This window comes from Corvus moneduloides, chromosome Z, assembly GCF_009650955.1.
Source record: "Corvus moneduloides isolate bCorMon1 chromosome Z, bCorMon1.pri, whole genome shotgun sequence".
In the NCBI taxonomy this organism is placed as follows: domain Eukaryota; kingdom Metazoa; phylum Chordata; class Aves; order Passeriformes; family Corvidae; genus Corvus; species Corvus moneduloides.
This window is the reverse complement of record NC_045511.1, coordinates 52,679,972-52,699,984: the sequence shown is the minus strand read 5'-3', so window position 1 is coordinate 52,699,984 and position 20,013 is coordinate 52,679,972. Positions and strand designations below refer to the sequence as shown.

General features: G+C 36.0%; 1 protein-coding gene across 2 annotated transcripts in view; it reads left to right on the top strand.

Moving 5' to 3' along the window:
* The first annotated feature begins 312 nt into the window (after positions 1 to 312).
* The window catches only part of ALDH1A1 (aldehyde dehydrogenase 1 family member A1), a 43,371-nt gene continuing 23,670 nt past the window's right edge, over positions 313 to 20,013 (top strand). Inside the window, exons 1-3 of one of the 2 annotated variants that reach the window (XM_032097208.1) lie at positions 313 to 419; positions 12,491 to 12,564; positions 12,865 to 12,983. In XM_032097208.1, coding sequence (XP_031953099.1) covers positions 12,894 to 12,983 — 90 coding nt within the window. In that variant the 5' untranslated portion in view covers positions 313 to 419; positions 12,491 to 12,564; positions 12,865 to 12,893. Of the gene's footprint in view, positions 420 to 12,490; positions 12,565 to 12,864; positions 12,984 to 15,296; positions 15,373 to 20,013 lie in introns of those variants that run through there. The other variant, XM_032097209.1, reaches the window with a different exon arrangement.

Sequence of the window (20,013 nt, the reverse complement as noted above, 5' to 3'; positions counted from 1 at the left end):
AGGGGATGGACTTGAAATGCCTTATTGAAACTTCACCCTTATTCACTTTTGCAGTTGCCACAGAGGTAGCATGGGAAGATAGCTATTTCTCTACCCTCATAAAAAACTGTTAGTGGATCAGATGTTGGCTTGTATTGAAATGCTTTATTTGTACCACTGTAGCTACGCTAAAACAAGACTTTATAGTCCAATAGAATAAAATGTTCATATTGTTTTGCTTTACATGCTATCACAAAGAAAAGAAATGGGAAAATAAATAATGAGAAAAATATTATCAAAGCAACTTTTGCATTTTGTCTTTCAGAACTTCTTAAACTGGTTGTCCTTCCATCCAAAAACTGCTGCCTATGATTAAATAGTTGTGATTGCATTAAGTGAACTGAAAATGCAATTCCTCAAGCACTGAACATTTCTGAACTGTGAGTACTAAAAATATTGATAAATTTACTTCCATCCTGTGAAAATTTAATATTTGACTTTATATGAACTTACTTGACTTTTCTAGCTAGATAAACTTGTTCTCGTTTTAAAATTTTTCTTCCTCTCCACTGAAAATTACAGCACTTGAATGTCACATAATTTCTCCTCATTGAACAGCCATTCTGCAGTTTTTCTCAGAACACTCCTGACTAGCGTTTTGAGAAAAACTACTGAGTAGAAATTTTCCTCTCTTGCAGCAGAAATATGACAGTATTATTTTCCATCATTAAGTGCCCTTGGCAATGAAGGATAATTTGCAAAGGAATGTTTAGAGAGGTTTGAGTTTCTAAGAACTTACAATGCTGGAAAATATTACACAGGTACCACACAGGTACTACATAATTATTGCAAGTACATTTTAATTCTTTTTTTAAATTTTATTTCTCACAAGAATTTAGCTATGTGGATTTTGCTGAAAGGGTTATTATTGATGAAAGGATATAAAAGGAAAGTTAATCTTGGGAAAAATAGACAAGAAATTGTAAGGATTTATAGACAGTAGACTCCAAACTGATACTGCCATTTCATCAGTGCAACAGTTACTTGTGAGAGAAGAACATATTCTAGTGTGCTGTGTATCTAGCTGTCAGTTTTACCACTTAACACTTCTAGTGTACTGCAATGATTTTAAACAAGACATAGGGAAAGCAGACTTGTCAAGGAACGGTGAATGAAAAACTGAGAATTTTCAGTGTTAGAAAAGAGACTGAGTGCCCCTGTATGCGCCCAGCTACTGTGATTAAGTGACTAGAGTGCAATGGAAGAAAATGTACTCTGCCCAGAAAAAAAACCTGTCTCTGCACAGAAAAGTGGAACTGCAGTTTGAGCTCCAACTTCCAGCAGTTGAAAAATTGTAGAATTGCCTTGGGAACCTTTCTCTTCAAAAGGCACATCACAGAGGTATGGATGTTTATCCACTGCAAACAAACATAATTTCTGTGCTTTTGCTCTCACTGAGGTGGCAAAACGAGGATTTAGCCATCATTAAGCTAGAATGGGAAAATACTCAAGAGTCCGAACTACAAAACCAGTTTCCTATTGAGACCTTTCCTAATAAGTTTGCTTACATTCACTCAGCTTGTTTAGCTAGATCAATATATACAATTCTCTTTTTTCTAATTCATATCCTAGCCCGCAGTAGCTAAATCTTCATCTCATCAAAAGTTTATTTATTCATTAGTGTTCTAAGTTTTAGCTTGTATGTAGCTTGGCAATCTCTCCTTCCTCTGCTGCTTCTCCCTTCAATCTCTCCTTTTTTTACCTTCTGGTTTGGTAAAAGTTTTCATACTTGCCTACGCAAAATTAATACAAAATTTCAGGGGTCATTTTGAGAAAACACCAGAATTTTACTTAGTTTTAAGATGAAATTTTAAATCTTTCTTGACAATGATAGTAAAGGAGTAGTTTTATGTAAACCTTATCCTGAGCAAAACAATTGTGAATTTATGTTGATTATGAAAGATTAAATACTGTCTTGCACTGACTGCAAAACTTCTGTGTCAGTGGAGTCTGGCAAACTAACCAAATAAGAAAGAGAAGTAATAGCTTAATTTTTCAAGCCAGAGGTATGACTTTAGCTATATGCCACTTGTTTTTCATTTAAAAATTATAAGGAATAAACAGTAACTCTTCTTTTGACCAATGTCTCCTGCCTTTGATTTATTTTTGCATCTGATTTCTCCAGCATGATGTGCTGATCATCAAGTAAATTTCAGTTTATTCCTAGCATTATCACCTCAGAATACAGCTATCATCCAGGCAATGTATAATTCAAAGAACTTTTTCAGTAGTTAGTAGAATTATTCTGCATAACACCTAGCATTCTCACTACCTGGCAATATGCCGGATAGTATATATTTGGCACACTTCAGCAACATCTCAAAAAATGCACTAAAATGTTATCAACATACTTATTTTTCTCAGAAATGGGAAACCTTGATGTTCTCAGCTCTCATAGTTTTTTCCTATACAAATTAAAAGAAACAAGGAGGTTTTAAATTATTCTACTGCCCTGTAATTGGTGCAGTTAAATCAAAATAGATATAATTTAATTTAGTTTTTTAAAAATATATGTAGCTCCTTAGAGATTTGCTTTAAAGGTCTGAACTTGAGTCTTTTCTTAGGACACTTCAGCAGCAGATGATGTTACACAAAAAGAATTTTAAAAAGAGATTTACTTACATTCTTAATTACCTGGATTACCAGGGCTGCATCCACAGATGATCCGAACATTAACTTAAAGAGGAAAAGTACTCTGAGACTATAAGGTTTAATGTGTTTACGGGAAGAGAAGCAGAACACACCCCACACTTCTTGGACAAAAAAAAAAAGTTACTCCTGTTTTCTCAGAAATTCTGTAACAATCAAAAATTATTTGCAGGCATTTTTTTTCCTCAGAATTACAGTAAATCTGTTAAGTACTGTAACATTTTATTGGACTGCAGTGTTCCCATTTCAAAGATTCTTTCTCCTTTGAGCAAGAATTTTCTTTCTTTTCTAATTTTCTTTTTAGAAGAGAAATGAAATATATTTATTGAATCAGTCTCAAAAAGTAAATCTGGTTCTATCTATATCTGCAATAAAAACCAAATACATACACAGGTAGCACATCCCTAAAACATACTTTTAATTTTAGATGAAAAGTGAATAATGCCACACACCACATACAGGGTTATGGTTTTCGCTGTAAGTATGGCTCCTTCTGAGATATTGTGTTGCTGGGTTTACATTTGTAATTGTGGTGGCTAACATGTTTCTGTAGCAAAGCAGAAGATTAGTTCCCAAAGTGCATGTTATTAACCTCGTTTCCTATACTAGATTGTTATTATCTGTTGGATGATGTGAAATGTGAAATATGATTCTAAAATGCGTTCAAGGGATCTTACAGAAACTACTAATATATTTCAAATTTGTCACAACTCCTATTCCTGTTTAAATGCAATTATTTAATTAGATGACTACCAGGATTTAAAACTACTCCTTCTGAAGATTCGCAAGACAATGGGAAAGCTCTTGACAACGTTAAGTGGATGCTAGACTGATCACATCATCTTTTTAAAAGTCCTCGTCAACTGCTTTAAGCTGTTAGTTCTCATTCACCAGTGATGCTAATGAGTACCATACACACAGTAGTACAATATTTCTACCAACAAATACATGACAACTGGATTATAACCATTTGGACATTAGGAAGTTCTTCACAGAAAGGACAATTGGGCATTGGAATGGGCTGCCCAGGGAGGTGGTGGAATCACTGTCCCCAGAGGTGTTTAAGAAAAGCCTGGATGGGGCCTTGGTCTGGTTGAAAAGGTGTTGTTAGGTCACAGGTTGGGCTTGATGATCTCAAAGGTCTTTTCCAACCAAGCAGATCCTGTGATTCTGTGATTCTGTAACCATGACAAAGTAGAGAAAAATGGGAATAACAAATTACAAGGTAATGTGGCCAACTCACTACATCTAAACTTGAAATTAAGATTTTAACCACAGAACAGGGAATAACATTAATCTTACTAATTATCTTTAAAAGAGAGTAGATTCGATCAACTGAAAAACAAAGACTCTTCATAATGTGCTGCAAAAGTTTTATTCTAATTGGAATTTGAGTTCTGAGTCATAGCCCTCCAGACCAGAGATGCACAGATTTACAATCTGGTTAAAGTTCACTTTTCATTACAAACAGCAATCTCTGACAGCATCCACAGAAACCTCCCTGAAATTTGCAAACAAAGGCAGGTCTTGCTTCATATAATTTGTTTGTTTGTTTAAGTTAAACTAAAAAGTTGGGAAACAGAGGAGTTGGAAATCCATTGAAATCCTCCATTGAGATTACAATACAAGGAAAGTACTTGAGTGTCGCAGTCAAACTGGAAATGCTGTGTGATTAATTAAAACTTGTGCCAAGTTCTTTTATTCCTAATAAGTCACTTTCCTACTGCAAATACGGTTCTTTCTTAGCATTTCTCATTACACTTCAAGTGTTATAAAGAGGAGTTTTGACCTCAAGATTATTTACCTGATGCATGGTTTCTAGCCAGCTCTGTAGGAACTTCCTGGAAATAACAGTATAAATAAGAAATAGCAAGTTAGAGTGGGGAGTGGGGGGACAGGATGACAAAAATGAATAATCATGGACTTCATAAAAGTTTTACATCAGTTCAGTTGCAACTTCAGTAGACATCCTTTTGATGCGCTCTATTAACTGCAAGTTTCAAATCCTGTTCTAGCGGCTAACTACTATGATGTATGGAAAAGGCACTCAGCTCTAGTAAAGAGATTTGGATTTTTTTCACTGCAGAGAATTCAGGACCCAATACACTCTATATCAAAACACACAAAAATATACCTTTCAAAACCACTGTAGTTATGAAGAGGTTGATAATTAATATAAGATAACATGAAGATAATTAGAACTGATTAAAAGAAAATAAGGACTATTCATTCAGAGAATTGTTTCTAAATATCAAAGAAAGAGGTAGATGTTAAATATACCTCTGACATTTTTTCATTTTAGCTGTACAGAAACTTCTTTTAGATGTTCTTCAAAACTTTAAAATTAGAAAGAAGGTTATTTTCACGTGTGAGTCTTTCATAGCTGAAGAACACAATTACTACACAGAGGCTTAAAAAGCACACATAGCAATTATGTAAAATCAGTTGAGGCTGTCTAAAACTTGGCTTTGAAACAAAGGTTCATGGAGCAAATGCTGAAAATTACTTGGCAGTAATTGTTGCTAACAATGTAGGTTAATAACTAGTGTTGGGTCTGATTCTGATCTAACCCTGACCAGTTTTGCCTTTGCACTCTATTGATTTGCATCAAATTATTCATGAAGTTCACTGATAAGAGCTTTTACTGTGACCTGTGTCATAAAATCTTTCTCCTTATTTGTTATCAATTATTTGAGAAGCCTTCAAACTATGCACTACTTATTACTTGCTCCCTCATTTGAACTGTGTATCAAAAAATGGTTTAAAAAATTAGTTTAATTTTTAACAGGAAAAACAAGAATAACATTTTTTGGATCACAAAAAGATACTCTACATATAAGTCATTCTATGCTGCCAAGACTGGAATTGTAGTCTATAATAAAACTGCACTTGTTTATTAACTAATGTATTGTTGTGATAATACTGTTCTATTAAGCGTTCTCATTTTCTCAGCCCAGATAATCTGTCCAGTATTGCAAAAGAAATATAAATGTTGACTAACTTTTATCATAAAATTAGAAAAGCAATTGATATTTATTTATTAACTATTGCCCTGTGGACAAGAAAACTAATTAAGCCTAATTGAAAAACCTATACTTTAGTCATATGATAACTTATTAATTGACTCTTTCCAAGACCTTATGGAAAATATTTGATGTCAGGATTGAATAATAATCAGGAATTAGGAGAGTACAAAAAATTCTATTGATATGAGTAAAATAGGATTGATTATATTCCATGTTTTAGGGCAAATGTTGAGACAGACTTTCACAAGCCAGTTATGGTTTTTTCCAGGTTTATCCCAGTTTTGTGAGAATTTCCTTCTTTCTCTAGAAATATAGATATATTTTTGTGGCATCAGAATATACTGAGTTCTTTTTATTTGTGTTTTGCTTGATTGCCTTTTTCACAGACTGTTACACCTTTTACTTTTGTATGATTTTTTTTATGATAAACTAAAGACAAGAAACAAAACAATTACAATTCATTTCAATTTAAGGAAGGAAAATATACTACACTCTACCAAATAGTCCTACAACTATTAAGGAATGCTGCAATGATGACATAGATAGCCTTCTAATTTATATTATGAAGAATATTACTTCCTGTAACTGAAATGTGTTCTATCGATAAATGTTTTTTAAAATGGTGTAATAATTCCTGAACCACTACTCATTCTCTCATTGTCCCATAATATATACAGTTCCTTTTATTTTATTTTGGTGATTTTATGATCATATTTTAGTCATTATTTTATGTGTCAATTGTCCTATATACAAAAATAAAACATCTGCTCCCAAAAATCAATATCTATTATGATGCATGCTACAAAAAAAAATAGACTACAATGAGCAGATGTCCAACTAGCAGAAGAAAACAAATAATTCTAAAATGCATTTAGCATCATAGAATGATAGAATTATTTGGGTTGGAAGGGACCTTAAGTATCATCTAATTCTAAGCCCCTGCCATGGGCCGGGACACTTTCCACAAGACCAGGTTGCTCAGAGACTCATCCAGCCTGGCCTTGAGCACTTCCAGGGATGAGGCAGCCACATCTTATGTGGGCAGCCTGTTCCAGTGCCTCACCACCATCACAGTAAAGAATTTCTTCCTAATATCTAATCTCTACCTGCCCGTTTTCAGTTCGACCCATTACGTCTTGTCACTACGTGTCCTCATAAAAATTCACTCTTCCATCTTTCTTGTGCCAGGCTCCCCCTTCTGACGGCTGCTGTAAGGTCTCCCCAGACCCTTTTCTTCAAGCAGAACAGCCCCAACTCTCTCAGCCTGTTTCCAGACGGGAGCTGCTCCAGACCTCTGAGCATCTGCGTGGACTTGTTCCAACTCTCTCAGCCTGTTTCCAGACGGGAGCTGCTCCAGACCTCTGAGCATCTGCGTGGACTTGTTCCAACAGGTCCATGTCCTTCTTCTGCTGGGAACCCCAGAGCTGAATGCAATGCTTCAGGCAAGGTGTCATGAGTGTAGAGTAGAGGGACAGAAACACCTCCCTTGACCTGATGACCTCATTTCTAATTATGCAGCCCAAGATACAGTTAACCTTCTGAGCTGCCAGTGCAAATTGTCAAAACTGTTGATTTTCTCATCCACCAACACACCCAAGTCCTTCTCCTTAGGGCTGCTCTCAATCTACTCTTTGCCAACAGTTTTTGTGCTTTTTTTTTTTTTTTTTTGTGCCCCAATCCAGATGCAGAACTCTTGAAGTTTGTGAGGTTCTCACAGGTAAGCCTGACCAAGTCCCTCTGGATGGCATTCCTTCCCTCCAACATGCATGATGAAATGCAGCAGCCTAAACCTACCCACTGGTACAATTTATTCTTGTACTTTTGACATGTCATTGTGAGATGAAAGTCACAGAATCATGGAAGCACAGAAGGGATTCCACTGAGTTGGAAGGGGCCCATAAGGATCATTGAGTCCAACTCCTGGCCCTGCACAGGACACCCCAAGAGCAACACCATAAGCCTAAGAGCATTGTCCAAATGATTCTTGAACTCTGTCAGGCTTGGTGCTGTGACCACTTCCCTGGGGAGTCTGTTCCAGTGTCCAGCCACCCTCAGGGTGAAAAACCTTTTCCTGATATCCAACGTAAACCTCCCCTGACTCAGCTTCCTGTCGTTTCCTTGAATCCTGTTGCTTCTCATGAGAGTGAAGAGAATTCCAAGAAATTTCTTTGTACACAGTTATTGTCCATGTTGCAAAACGGAAAGACTTTTCACTAACAGAGTTCAAATTTCAAACTCAGATATGCATCTCTCTACTGCCTCAATCCATGAGTATATATCTCACAGAAATTTCATAATGACTGAAGAACTGCTAGTTGTGCTCAGAGATACCGGTAATTATATTAAAGGAACACTTGGATTTTCAGAAATGCAGGATAGTCAGCGTGCTGCAAAAGCCAAAGGAATTTGCTCTGTAGCCTTGAAAATGTTGTCATTTTGACTTCAGTGCTTTGCAATTAAAGTTATGAGAACTTGCACATCCCACCCAAATTTGAGATCTCAATTTAGATGGGAAAAAAAGCGTGAATTTCACACCAGTTCTGCTTCATTTCTGATGTGTCTGCCTTTCCACATCACACTAAAAAATGACCACTGTTTCTGTTCTACTGCCACTAATACGATATCATAAGGAAGATCACTAAAGAGCATAAAGAATTTCAGAACAAGAATCCAGTGGTTTCTCAAATCTCAGTGATTTCCACTTTTAAACCATATATTGGTTGTTTTCACCCTTAGATCTTTCACTCTTTACTTAATGCTCAGTTCTATCAGTACTAATGGGGGATCTGCTCAAATCCCTGAATAATTCCCTTTCTGAACTCCCTGTATATTCTGATTTGGAAGACATGTTTCAGTTAATCAGGATTTTTAGTTAACAGTGATATTGTCTAACAGATATTGTCCAGGGTTTTTTTTAATTGTGAGGTTTTATAAAGTGTAGGCATGTACTTCAGCATTCAAGACTCAGTCTAAATTCAGCACAGATGATAAAATACAGCTACCAAACGGTGGAGTGCAGCAGTGTATCTTGTGCAGTTCCTACCCCAGAGAACTTTGGACAGTATGGTATTAGTCCCCATGGAAGATTATTTACCTTCAATGTTTTAAATTATAGCAACTTTGTAGAGGTTACTTAGGTAGTTATGTCCCCTTTTACAGGGGATAATAGTTGTGGAAGGTGTAATTCTGATTGATCATCAGGTGAGAGAGATATTCAATATGAAATGTTTCCAGAGCTGTAGGTGACAAAACCTAAAGGCAGAGAACATCTACTGTCTACCTGCAAAAAAATGCTTGCATTATCCAACATTAGAGGTGGTTCAAGCTAAAGAAATGCAGTCTTATCTGATCTATGTAGCTTTGAGCATCTCTACAACAAAATAAGTATTAGATTTCTTTAATGATCAAATGTATGAAGGCCAAGGGATTTTTTCCCTAGAAACCTAAGGACCAGATTTTCTTACTGCTATGATTACAACTTCAGCTTTATAAAAATATTAAGTCAACTGTCCCCTGTTGGAGAATAGAGTCACCTGGTCTGTGGGAACTTGGAAAGTAGTTTGGCATTCGTTAAAAAAAAAGGAAAAAGAAAGGAAAATTAAAAAAAAACTGTTTAGAAAAAAGAAAAGCTTGTGCCTATGTTTGAGGTGTAAAATCCCAACAGTTTATGGCCTTTAGAAAAATCAAAGTAATTTCTGGATAAACGAAATTCCCAGAATAATCTTCTTCTACAGTACAAAGTAAATATTTCTCTATTTAGTGCTTGAAGGGCATAGAACAAAATAATGGCTTTCAGACAGTATTAACTCAGCATACACTAACATAAAAATGCCAAGGAGACTCAAAAGTTGCTCCTGGACCTATATCTCAGGGCAGCTAGGAAAGCCCAGGGCATTACAGATGGTACTAACACTGTGTTTAGGGACAAGAATCCAGTCACAGATCACATCTGGCTTGTTCTTCTGACACACTGGTTTCATCAGTTGGATTGACAGCTAGCTCAAATAGAAACTCTGCCTTCATCTGTACATTTCTGGTTCTTGAATTACATCTTATATAATGAATATGGGGCTGCCACAAACCTCAGCATAGGCCCAGTAGTTTGCCTACCTAGACTACAATGAACTCAACAAGAATGTTACAACATTGTTGATATCCCACTGTATGGTCACATGCGAGGAGGACTTGTAATACGGTATGCTGTGTTTGGTTATTAATTATCTTTTTTTAAATCTTTGAGAAGAGACACATAGACAAACTATTTACAACTTTTTTTCTAGCATAAAGCTTTTACGTAGCTTCCTGACGCAGGGTGGCATGAGTCAGACCTAAAGTTCATGCAGCCGTTGCTCTTGTGTTTTACCACTGCCAGTGCCATTCAGTAAGGCATATAACAGCTTAAACACAACTTGCACAGCAGACCTCTACTCTTGTTCCTCCCTGAACTTGTATTAAACAGAGAACTCAGTAGTTTTGAACTGGAATAAATGTTATGCTTTGGAGTATAGAAAGCACTATCATGAAGTCAGAAAATACGTCACATAGTTCGCCAGGGTGTGGAGTAACTGGGTTTCCTTCCTTTAGTAGTGAAAAGATAACAAGTAAGAATCAAATTATTGTCCAAAAGAAAGGAAAAAATTAGATAGAATACAACATTGCCAAGAAAACATTAACAACAAAACTATGTAATCTTCAATAGCTGTAATATCCAAGTGCTGTATAATTCACTACTTGAAATAATAATACAATCCTATAAATAGTTATAGCTCTTGAATTGCTCATCATTATTTAGGTGAAATGTGAAAGGATGTCACTCAGGATGGGGAAAAAGGTCCTAGAATGAAAATAGCAGAAAGGTACAATAAACAGGAACACGGCATATGAGGAAAATTAAGTAATTTCTGCACTAGGCTAAAAGCATTCCTAGGCTGAAAATAAATAGAAAAGTGAAAGTGATTCATGAAACCCAGGAGTGAAAGAGGGAAACAGAAAGAGAAAAGAGTTTGTCTTAAATGGAGAAATGGTGCGGAGAACAAAGCAGTGACTACCAGCATGTTTGGAAAAGTTGAAACTTTTCATCCAGGGCAGCATCTTTAAAGCTTACCTGCACAGACTTCAGGCTGTCCTTTATAGACAGGAAAAGAAGATAAATGCTAACATTTTCATAAGAAACTATAACAATGAACTTCTAGATTAAATCGTTTTTTTAAAAATTGGGAATGTAATGGTAACTAAATATGAGAATGCATTTAGAACACTCTCAACTGCAAGAAAGATCTTTTGCTCTACTTGAAACCAGAGAAATCCACTGATCTCCATTTTGCAAATCTGAGCAATTGGCAGGTAAGTTGACTAGAGACAAACTGTTTGTTGTTGATGGAGAAATTAGTGACAAGAAGTTTATTAGAGTAGGCTTTAGTGTCTAAATCAGAAAATTACATGAAAAAAAAAATAGAAAAAAGATTGCTACACAAAGATAGTTAAAAAATTTATATTCCAAATAAAAATGAACAAACCCTATTTAGACATTCTGGGTTTTGCATGAGACGAGAGACTCAAAGACATTCCTTACAGGCAAATACTGTAACCCAAAATGTTAAAGTCTGAAAATGCTCAAAAAACTTTCAAATGTACTGTTCTATGTTCACATGTCTTCAGCCAGACCTCTGGCAGCTAAGGCAGAAAAGCTGACAGATGCATCCAAAAGTACGTAAGTGAGCAGGTATCCTTCAATACCACAGTGTTTTTAGCAATGGAAATGGGTTCCCTTCATTCACAGGACAAGTTGAATGGCTGAAACTTGTTTCAGTCCACACAGCTCTTTACATCTCACTGAGAGACGACTATTTTGAGAATAGAATTCTCTGTTACACAGAAATAACTTGAACTTTTCTAAATTTCAGAAACTCTTGCTCAAACCATATGTCCAAACACAAAAATCATTAATAATAATTATGGCATGCACTTTAATTCAGAAAGCATGTGAAATAGAATTAATGCATGGTAAGATTAAGCTCATGATATGTCCTGCCTCATCTGTCAGTTAAAGGTCCTACATTGACAGATGATTTAGATGATACCTCATATTAATTAATTAACTGTGAGCAGTGAGTTCTCCAAGAACTTACGTTGTCTTAATGAAAGCAATAAGATAATTTCTTTCTATTTCTATGGCATGGATCCAGTGTGCATTTTTCAGAAGCCTAACATATAAAAACAAGTTCTGTGATACCACTAATCAGAAAAGGTAGGACTTCATGAAGAAAGGAGTTTCTTGTATCTTATAAAAAATAAAAAAAAAAAATTGTTTGCCTGTGCAAGATATATATTTTTCATTGAATAATCAAAACAGGAAAGTGGGTTCTACCCAGAGTAGAAAACCCTTGTCTATTGAACAATTTGTTTTGGACTCAGATATTCCAAAGGACACTGTGGTAAAAACTTTGTCCTTAAATTTGTGGTGCTATCTAGAAGAAAAAAACAACAAGCTTTTTCTTAGTTCTACCCAGAGATTTTTTCTGGATTGATCAGTTTTCTCCTACCTTCACATTTCTTGAAAAACCCACAAAGGATTTTGTATCACCCTGTTTCTCTTTGATGTGCAAAACAGACATTAATTACAGTACTTCTAATGTACTGTGGACATATTAAAATGTAACCTAAGGTGGCTTGTTTTTTAATGCATGGTTTCTAGCTCTGGTAATTATTCTCATCGACCTTCTAGTAAGAAGGGCTTAGTTTGTTTTCAGAGCTAACAAGTCTGTCTTTACCTTCAGACCTGCCTTCAAGTACATGAAGAATTTCCTTTAGAATTTGGACACCTGCCTGCTGAGAGAAAGCAATATTACAGGTGAGATGAGGAGGCCTTAAACTCTGTTCCCCAGTGAGGAATTCAGAGCCTCTGCCTCAGCAGTTTGTTTCAGCAGCATGTGCTTCACTGAGGTCTCAGCTCACTGAAAAGGCTGTTGCTTTTGGTCATAAAAATAAGTAGTGTCATTTTCTCTTTGCAATAAATTCTTTCATCCAATCGTATTCCTGTATGCAAATATACCATGGCTGGTTCAGATAAAAAAGCACAAATAAAGCCAAGAGCTCAGTCAGGGCAAAAATCACCGTATTCCCTTTATACCTTTTTTCACCTGTGTTTCAGGAACATCCTCAAACTTCTCAACTGAAGACATGAAGAAGCACGGGTCAGACAGCAATCCTGCTCTGGTTACACCAGCACTGCCAGAACCATTAAAAGATCTGAAAATTAAGTACACCAAGGTTAGTAACATTTGCTTTTCTTAATCTTTCTTATGCATTCACTTCAGACAGTAGGATGTGCTCATTTTAACCTTATATGAACTGTGGAAACCACTGTAAACCAGTGCTTAAAATGTTTATTCTGGCTGAATTCTGATTTTACACATAGCAAGTGATCTGCAGTGATCCTTTTAACCTAAGTTAAAGCACTTGTATGTGCAAGCATGGTAGAATGGTTCTATATTTCACATGGTGTGGATGTTGTTTTTCTCCTGAAACAAATTTTCAGCAGTGATAAGTTTACCAGAAAGTATAAATGGAGCAAAGAAAGGTTTCTATTATATCATTTTTCAAAACAGTGACAACAAATTAAAATGTTAGCATATTGCATTGCGTTATAATCAGATTCAAACAATTATGCCAGATAAGCTTACATAGAAAGGGATGTGTGAAAATGAAACTAAAAATAAAATTAATTCTGTCACATATTTACATTAGAGAAAATGAATCTAGCTTTGAATTTTTTTTTAGCTAAACAAGTTGCTAATAAACTAGATAGAGTCTAACTATGAAACTAACTGTGAAATATTACTTCAAACTTCTTGAAATAGAAAATTCTTTCTATATAGAGTTAAAAATATACAGATAAAGAAGGCTTGAATCCAGACTTGTGTTTCAAGCTTTAAAAGACTCTTTGCCAGTTTTATATCATAATATTATATCATAACACACAGATATCTGCTAGAACTTCTTTGGCAGAAGCTTTGCCCTCTGAAACATCCAGGTAGAACTATTGATCAGAAAGGACCTCTTATCTTTGGAAATTCTTGGTTACTGTTCTTTTCTTTCTTTCTTGATACCATTGCAAGGGAAATAATTTTATTTTCCAGAATGACTGTTTAGTTTCTTTTCCAAAAGCAGGCATTCATCTAAATTAGTCCTTTTAAATTCCATTCTATCTTTTTTTTCTAATGGAAAAACTTAACCACGTTCCAGTACATGTCTTTCTTGAATAAATCATGCAGGATCTTACTTTGTAAATATTTAACAGGAAAGATATGTAGTTCTGCCATGTGATAGCCTGCCACTGCTCTTCCTGTCTCAAAAAAAGCCCAAAACATTTTACTATTTGATTTTTTTGTTTTCCAAAGGAAAACAACTAATATGAGAAAAACACCAAATGATGTAACTGAATATGCAAGACACAAACTCCTGTAAATATTGCCATCCTTCTAAAATATTTAATTAGCAAAAATCTATTCTGTTAGTACAAAAAGGCAACCGGGAGAGAGCCAGCATCGTTGAAAAGCCTAGTTTGTAGTGTGCAATCAAGGAGAGTGTCACATAGCAAATGTTTCTTTTGCCTTGATAATAGATACCATTTCCTTGAGAGCTGCTTAATGATTCCAACTGTGTAGAAATGCAATGCACTTGTTTGCAAAATCCAGCACACCTCTGTGGAGGCTTGATTTTTGCAATGCTGTACTCATATCTTCAAATATCACATAGGATTGTCTGAAAGCCCCAGCAGTGTACTGAGGGAGTTGGGATAATAGAAATGTCACCCCATACACAACACTCATCCCACAATTTAGTAAAGCCTTTGCATTCTTGTGTTCTTACCCATCCCATTCCTCTCCTGTCCCATACAAGCTAGAACATTGGGTGTGGGTGACTAGTTACACTGGAAGATGAGGGAAGCACTAATTTCTACTGATGTATTAACCTTTCTGTCCAAAACACCTAGAGCCAGATCCTTCATCTTCATAAGCTCCAATTTCTCTTTTTCTCCATTGCATAATACCAACAGTCATCACAAAAGGATCTGAAGAAAGATCTGCAGATGTTCTAAGGACTCTCTTTACTTATCAGTCTCTCTATTTTATCTCTATTTTATTTTCTATGTGTGAGATCATTTGTGGCTTTTCACATAGTTCACTTAACTAAATGATCTATAGATTGGTATAGCTACATGTCAGAGTAAGCCTTTTACATATTGTATAACACTGAACACTCTTCATGAAATTTTACTTTCAGCTATCAAATCAAATGTATTTTAAGCACTGAAATTGGCTTGTATTTTGAACCATAAAGTAATCTTGAATTGGTTTCGTATATGAATCTCCTTTAAAGATATTTCCATGAACCAGTGAGTTTTGGTAGCTAGTTAAAAATGTGCTAGTAAATATTTTACTTAGCCAACACTGAGGAATTAGACAATGATTAGACAATGTGGAGTCACAAATGCTTTCTGTCATGAGGCTTTCACATACACTAAGCCCTGTGGTACTCCTTTAATCAGAGAAACTCAGATTAGTTAATTATTAGGTTGCCAAATTACATGAAGGGGAGAAAAGGTCTGAACATTCTCTTGCTAAGCTGCATGTGGAATATCAGAAAATGTGGAAGGGTAAGACACTCTGAGTAAAGAAAAATTATAGCTAAGCGTTAAACTGTTGCAGTGACTAGCTTCAAAAATAAAGGTGAGGCATAAAACCACAAAAATGTAATTGGCGTAGCTGGGGAAAGGTAATCAGCTAGAAAGCTACTACAGAAACTTTCTAAGATCAACTCACTTTGTAGACACATAGTAACCGAAAAATAATAAAAAAAATTGTATAAATACTTAATAGAAAACATATGTTTTCAGATAATTAGTCTATTGCATGTAATTCCTACCTCAATAATAGCCTATAAGTCCAAGGGAGAGAAAAAAAATTACATGAAATATTAGCTATATATAAACTTCTTGTAAGAAAAAACCTGAGGGGGAGAAAAGAAAAGGATTTTACAGCAGTATCTATGTTGACGTATTTGTTTAAAGCTTACATTTTCCTTCTTTAGTAGTTCCTTAAGAAATGTCACATATTTTAATTTTATTGCTCAAAGAACACAGTGAGATTCCATTACATATTTTGAGACTAGTAAATTAGAACTTTCAGCACTTGAAATGAGCCTCCTCTCAGGCCACAAAATTTTAAGGCTTAAGTGTATCTGTAAAATTTACTGCCAAGTAAATTTTTAGTGAATTACTGTACTCAAGGATACCTGAATGGCTGTCACAATCTATATAAGCAGGTCTGAAGAGGTGCAACAGTTATTCAGCACTCTGCACCACCTCACACAAGTGATGCTGAACTGCCTCCAGCACGCGTCCAGCCTCAGCCTTGGTGTCTCTTCCTTGTTCCTTGCCTGTAAAAACGTGTTGTTTGTGTAATTCCCTGCTTCATAGTCTACTCAAAGAAGCTCGAGAGCAGTCAAATGAGCAAGGGTTCAAATCTGGTGAACACTTTTATCTCTGTGAAACAGGAAGCTGGGCTCATTTGAAGAGTATTTTCAAGAAAAACTTTGTTAAGAGATTTAAGGCAGATTTAAGGTGGGAAAAGGCTTTGCTTTTTCTTGTACTGTAAGTTTGGAAGAGTTTCTGAAATCTAAACAGAAGACAGCTTAGACCTTTACTTCTGTATTTAAAAAGCTATCCTTAATGTCTAAGTTAGGGACGGTTCACATTTTAGCTAGTTTCGTTACGTTTCTTGACTACATCTCTGTATGAATTATAATGTAAATCAATAATAGCAAATTATATAAAAATTTGTCCCTAGCAAACAGTAAGTTTATAGATAGATGCTGAATATGGGATCAATGCAACAGCAGAAATTTTCTTTTTAAGCTGGCCTTTTAAGTTATTTTGCAGAAGCATTAAAGCCTGAAACCATGTACAGACTGTACAATATTGAGCCCACAAACAAGGAGATCCTTATTCTAAGGAAGATTAAGCAAAAAGTTATGTTTCATGAGGTGATGACACCTAAGTAAAGACCCTAAAATTTCTTTGAGCAGAGGTATGGTGTTCATCTGAGACAAAGATGTACAGAGTCAAATGCTTTTTTCTCGCGTGCAGCACAGACACAAATATGGCACTTCCCATCTAGCAAATACTTAAAAATGAATTCACAGTTCTTTCAAAATACTCCAGAGCTGAAGGAAAAGAACCCACTGGGATGGCAGAAAAAAACCCAAAGCTCAGGTCTTGTCTCTCCATTCTCTGCTGAGGTCATCTGAATGACTAAATCAACTGTGTAAACAAGGACAGAAATACTGCAGTCTTCCAGGTAACTTCAACACCAAACAGTGGATGGTATTAGATCATTTGAACTGAAATCAAGCATTTCAGAGAAGCAAGATTTTACTGCACTATGACACTGAGGAATAAAGACAATCAGATGGTTTTTGACTGCCAGTTGCCTGGGCTTTATTTAAAACACTAAGCTCTAACAGTATACAGTCTCATATACTGGAAATCTGTATTTCCAGTTCTACTGCAAAGAAATCTGCATAGTCACCAATTCTTTGTGTTGTTGAAATTAAAAAAAAAAAAAATTCTCTCCTAAAATTCCTGTGAAGTAACAGTTAAAAACACCTGTAACAGTATTTCTAAATTTTTTGCAAAATACACTTGTAGCTCTAAACCTCATGGGGCCTAGTCAGTCACCACAGATAACCCACTGCACAGCACTTGACACAAAAGGGTAGGTCCTTTGCATTTGTGTCTGAAGAGCTCTCAGTGGAGTTCTGACTCACTGAAAAAACACTGTAACCTATTGGAAGATGATCCCAATCATTGTTTTCCTCAGCAGGTCAAGGTTGTTGTTAGAGGCTGCTGTTAGCTGGCACTTCAGTGCTGCCTGGATTTAGAGATCCACATCCTGCGTGTAGTAAATACTCCACAGCATTTTATGGGCATGGCTGCATGCACGTTAATGAGTACAGCTGCCTGAAATGTGTTAATACAGCTTACATGGAGAGTTTTGACTTCTTCCTTTCCTGTCTTTCTTACTTCCAGTTGCAAGGCTGCTATCTAGCTTATGAAAGACATCTGGGTAACTCTGATACAGTGTCATAAATATATTTAATATAATTAAGTTATGTTTTAAACAGGAATGATATTAGAAACATTAATAAAAAATATATTCTAAACTAATATTATAGGTGATATTGAGTGCTGCAATAAATGTAGTTTTTAAACAAGCACTTTAAATATTTCCAAATATGGTATGTCTTTCTATTATTCCTTTCATAGACAGATATGAATTTGGCATACTGTAACATCATAGCAGTGTTATGTTAATATTTATCTTTTACTTTTTCTCTTCTCTTGGCAATGGCTTTTTTCATATTAACCATTTAACTCCTGTCTTTGTCCTTTCACCACTGTTGGGATTTTGTGTGGATATTCTTACAACTTGCTTCATTGCCTATCAGAAGTTTCCATGAACTTAGATACTTATTTCACAGACAGCTTTTGTTAATCAGGAGTTCAGTGGTCAGTCCTGATGGTCAGAGGTGGCAATGACACTCTGTATAAGGTACCCAGGTAAAGACAAGCAAAAACATACAGAACTGTATTAATCTAATACAGGAATGCATTAATATATTAACAGATTGTTGCCATATCCATTTAGAGATAATAATTTAATCAATCTTGATAGTTATTTATAAATTACTCACCAGTTATTAACAACTACTCAACTAGTTTTAATACTATGCAGAAAATGTATTCCCTGAAATCTGTCACATTTTCATAGCATATGTGGTTGAGGTGGAAGGATTTAGTCCTCAGGTTTCTGTGAAAAAAAGCATTTATCCTGCGGTTCCGGTGTCTCGATATTGTCTTGACCTGAGTCAACCACTGTCTACTTTGCCAATCCCAAAGTATTTTCTAGGTTTCTATTTCTAAGTTCCTGCTACTCTAAGCAGCAACACTAGGTTCTTTGTCCTAATGGAGAGGAGGCAAGAATCACATCTTTCCTGCTAGCTAGTCTCACAGCTAGATTCCAGTGAGTAAAGGTGAGGCAAGATGACTTGATTCTAGAAAGAAACAAAATTTGAGCTCAAAATATGTGGTACAGTCATTCAGAGCCTGACATGGCCTCAGAGGTGACTACAAAAAAGATCTCATATTCATGCCTGCAACACAATGGCACTGGAAGACAGGGAGAAAGGAGGGCACCAGCCCACCAGCATCAGGAAGGTGGGCTCAGATGCTGGGAAGACAACTTAGCGTGGCACCCCAATTTCAGTCCAGACCTGAACCCAGAGAGCACAAAGAGGGTCAGGCAGGGAAGGTCAGGTACTGTTAAGTATGGACTGTATACTTTATCATGTCCACTTCAAGAAGCAACCTTCAAATCACTTATTAGCAACTTATCCTCCTCTTTTCAACAGCTGTGCATTTATCAGGTCTTTCCAATGAGCATTTCCTTTCTGTTTCGAGGTTAAACTACAGTTAAAACAAAATTAAACCACTTTGACCATTTTACCAACAGTACCTCAGAGACAGCAGGCTGTAGAGTAGTACAGGTCTTGTGCACCCACAGGTAAGACCCAGGATCTGTTTTGCATTTGTGAACAGAGATAAGTACCTCAAATTTCACACAGAAGTCCGTATGCCTGGCCTAAGCACACAGAACCATCTGGGTACGATTCTGTGCACTGTGCCCTAGTATAACCCTACTTGAGCAGGGTGATTGGACCATATGACCCCAGTGTGGTCTCTTCCAACCTTATATATTCCATGATTCTGTAATTCATTCAATTGACTATGGCAGGGTTTTATTCAGTCTCAGATTTAATTTCAAAAAATTGTATTATTGGTTTTGTTTGTTTGGGGGGTTTGTTTTGGTTCTGGTTGGGATTCTCTTTTTTTGGCAGGAGAGAGTGAAGAGAAATCAAAGCAAAGCTAAATACAACAGTGGTATCCCAGATATTCTTAATATACTACACTGACTAAATCCAAGGACTGTGTTTTCTTCTGTGAGGCTGTGTAACAGAAAAGCCCTTCATTTTTACCAACCCTGTGAGCCCAGGAAACTCAGGCCGTTTTCCATAGGTCATTTAGGGCTTCCCTATTACTTCACAGAGTAGAAGGACCCCTATGTAACAGCATATTTTTATGACATGAAACAAAGTAAAAATATAGTGTAGGGAAAATTTGCCTCTCCAAAGGAAGTCAATTTTAAAAAGCTGATCCTGGTTGAGTGCATGTGTGATT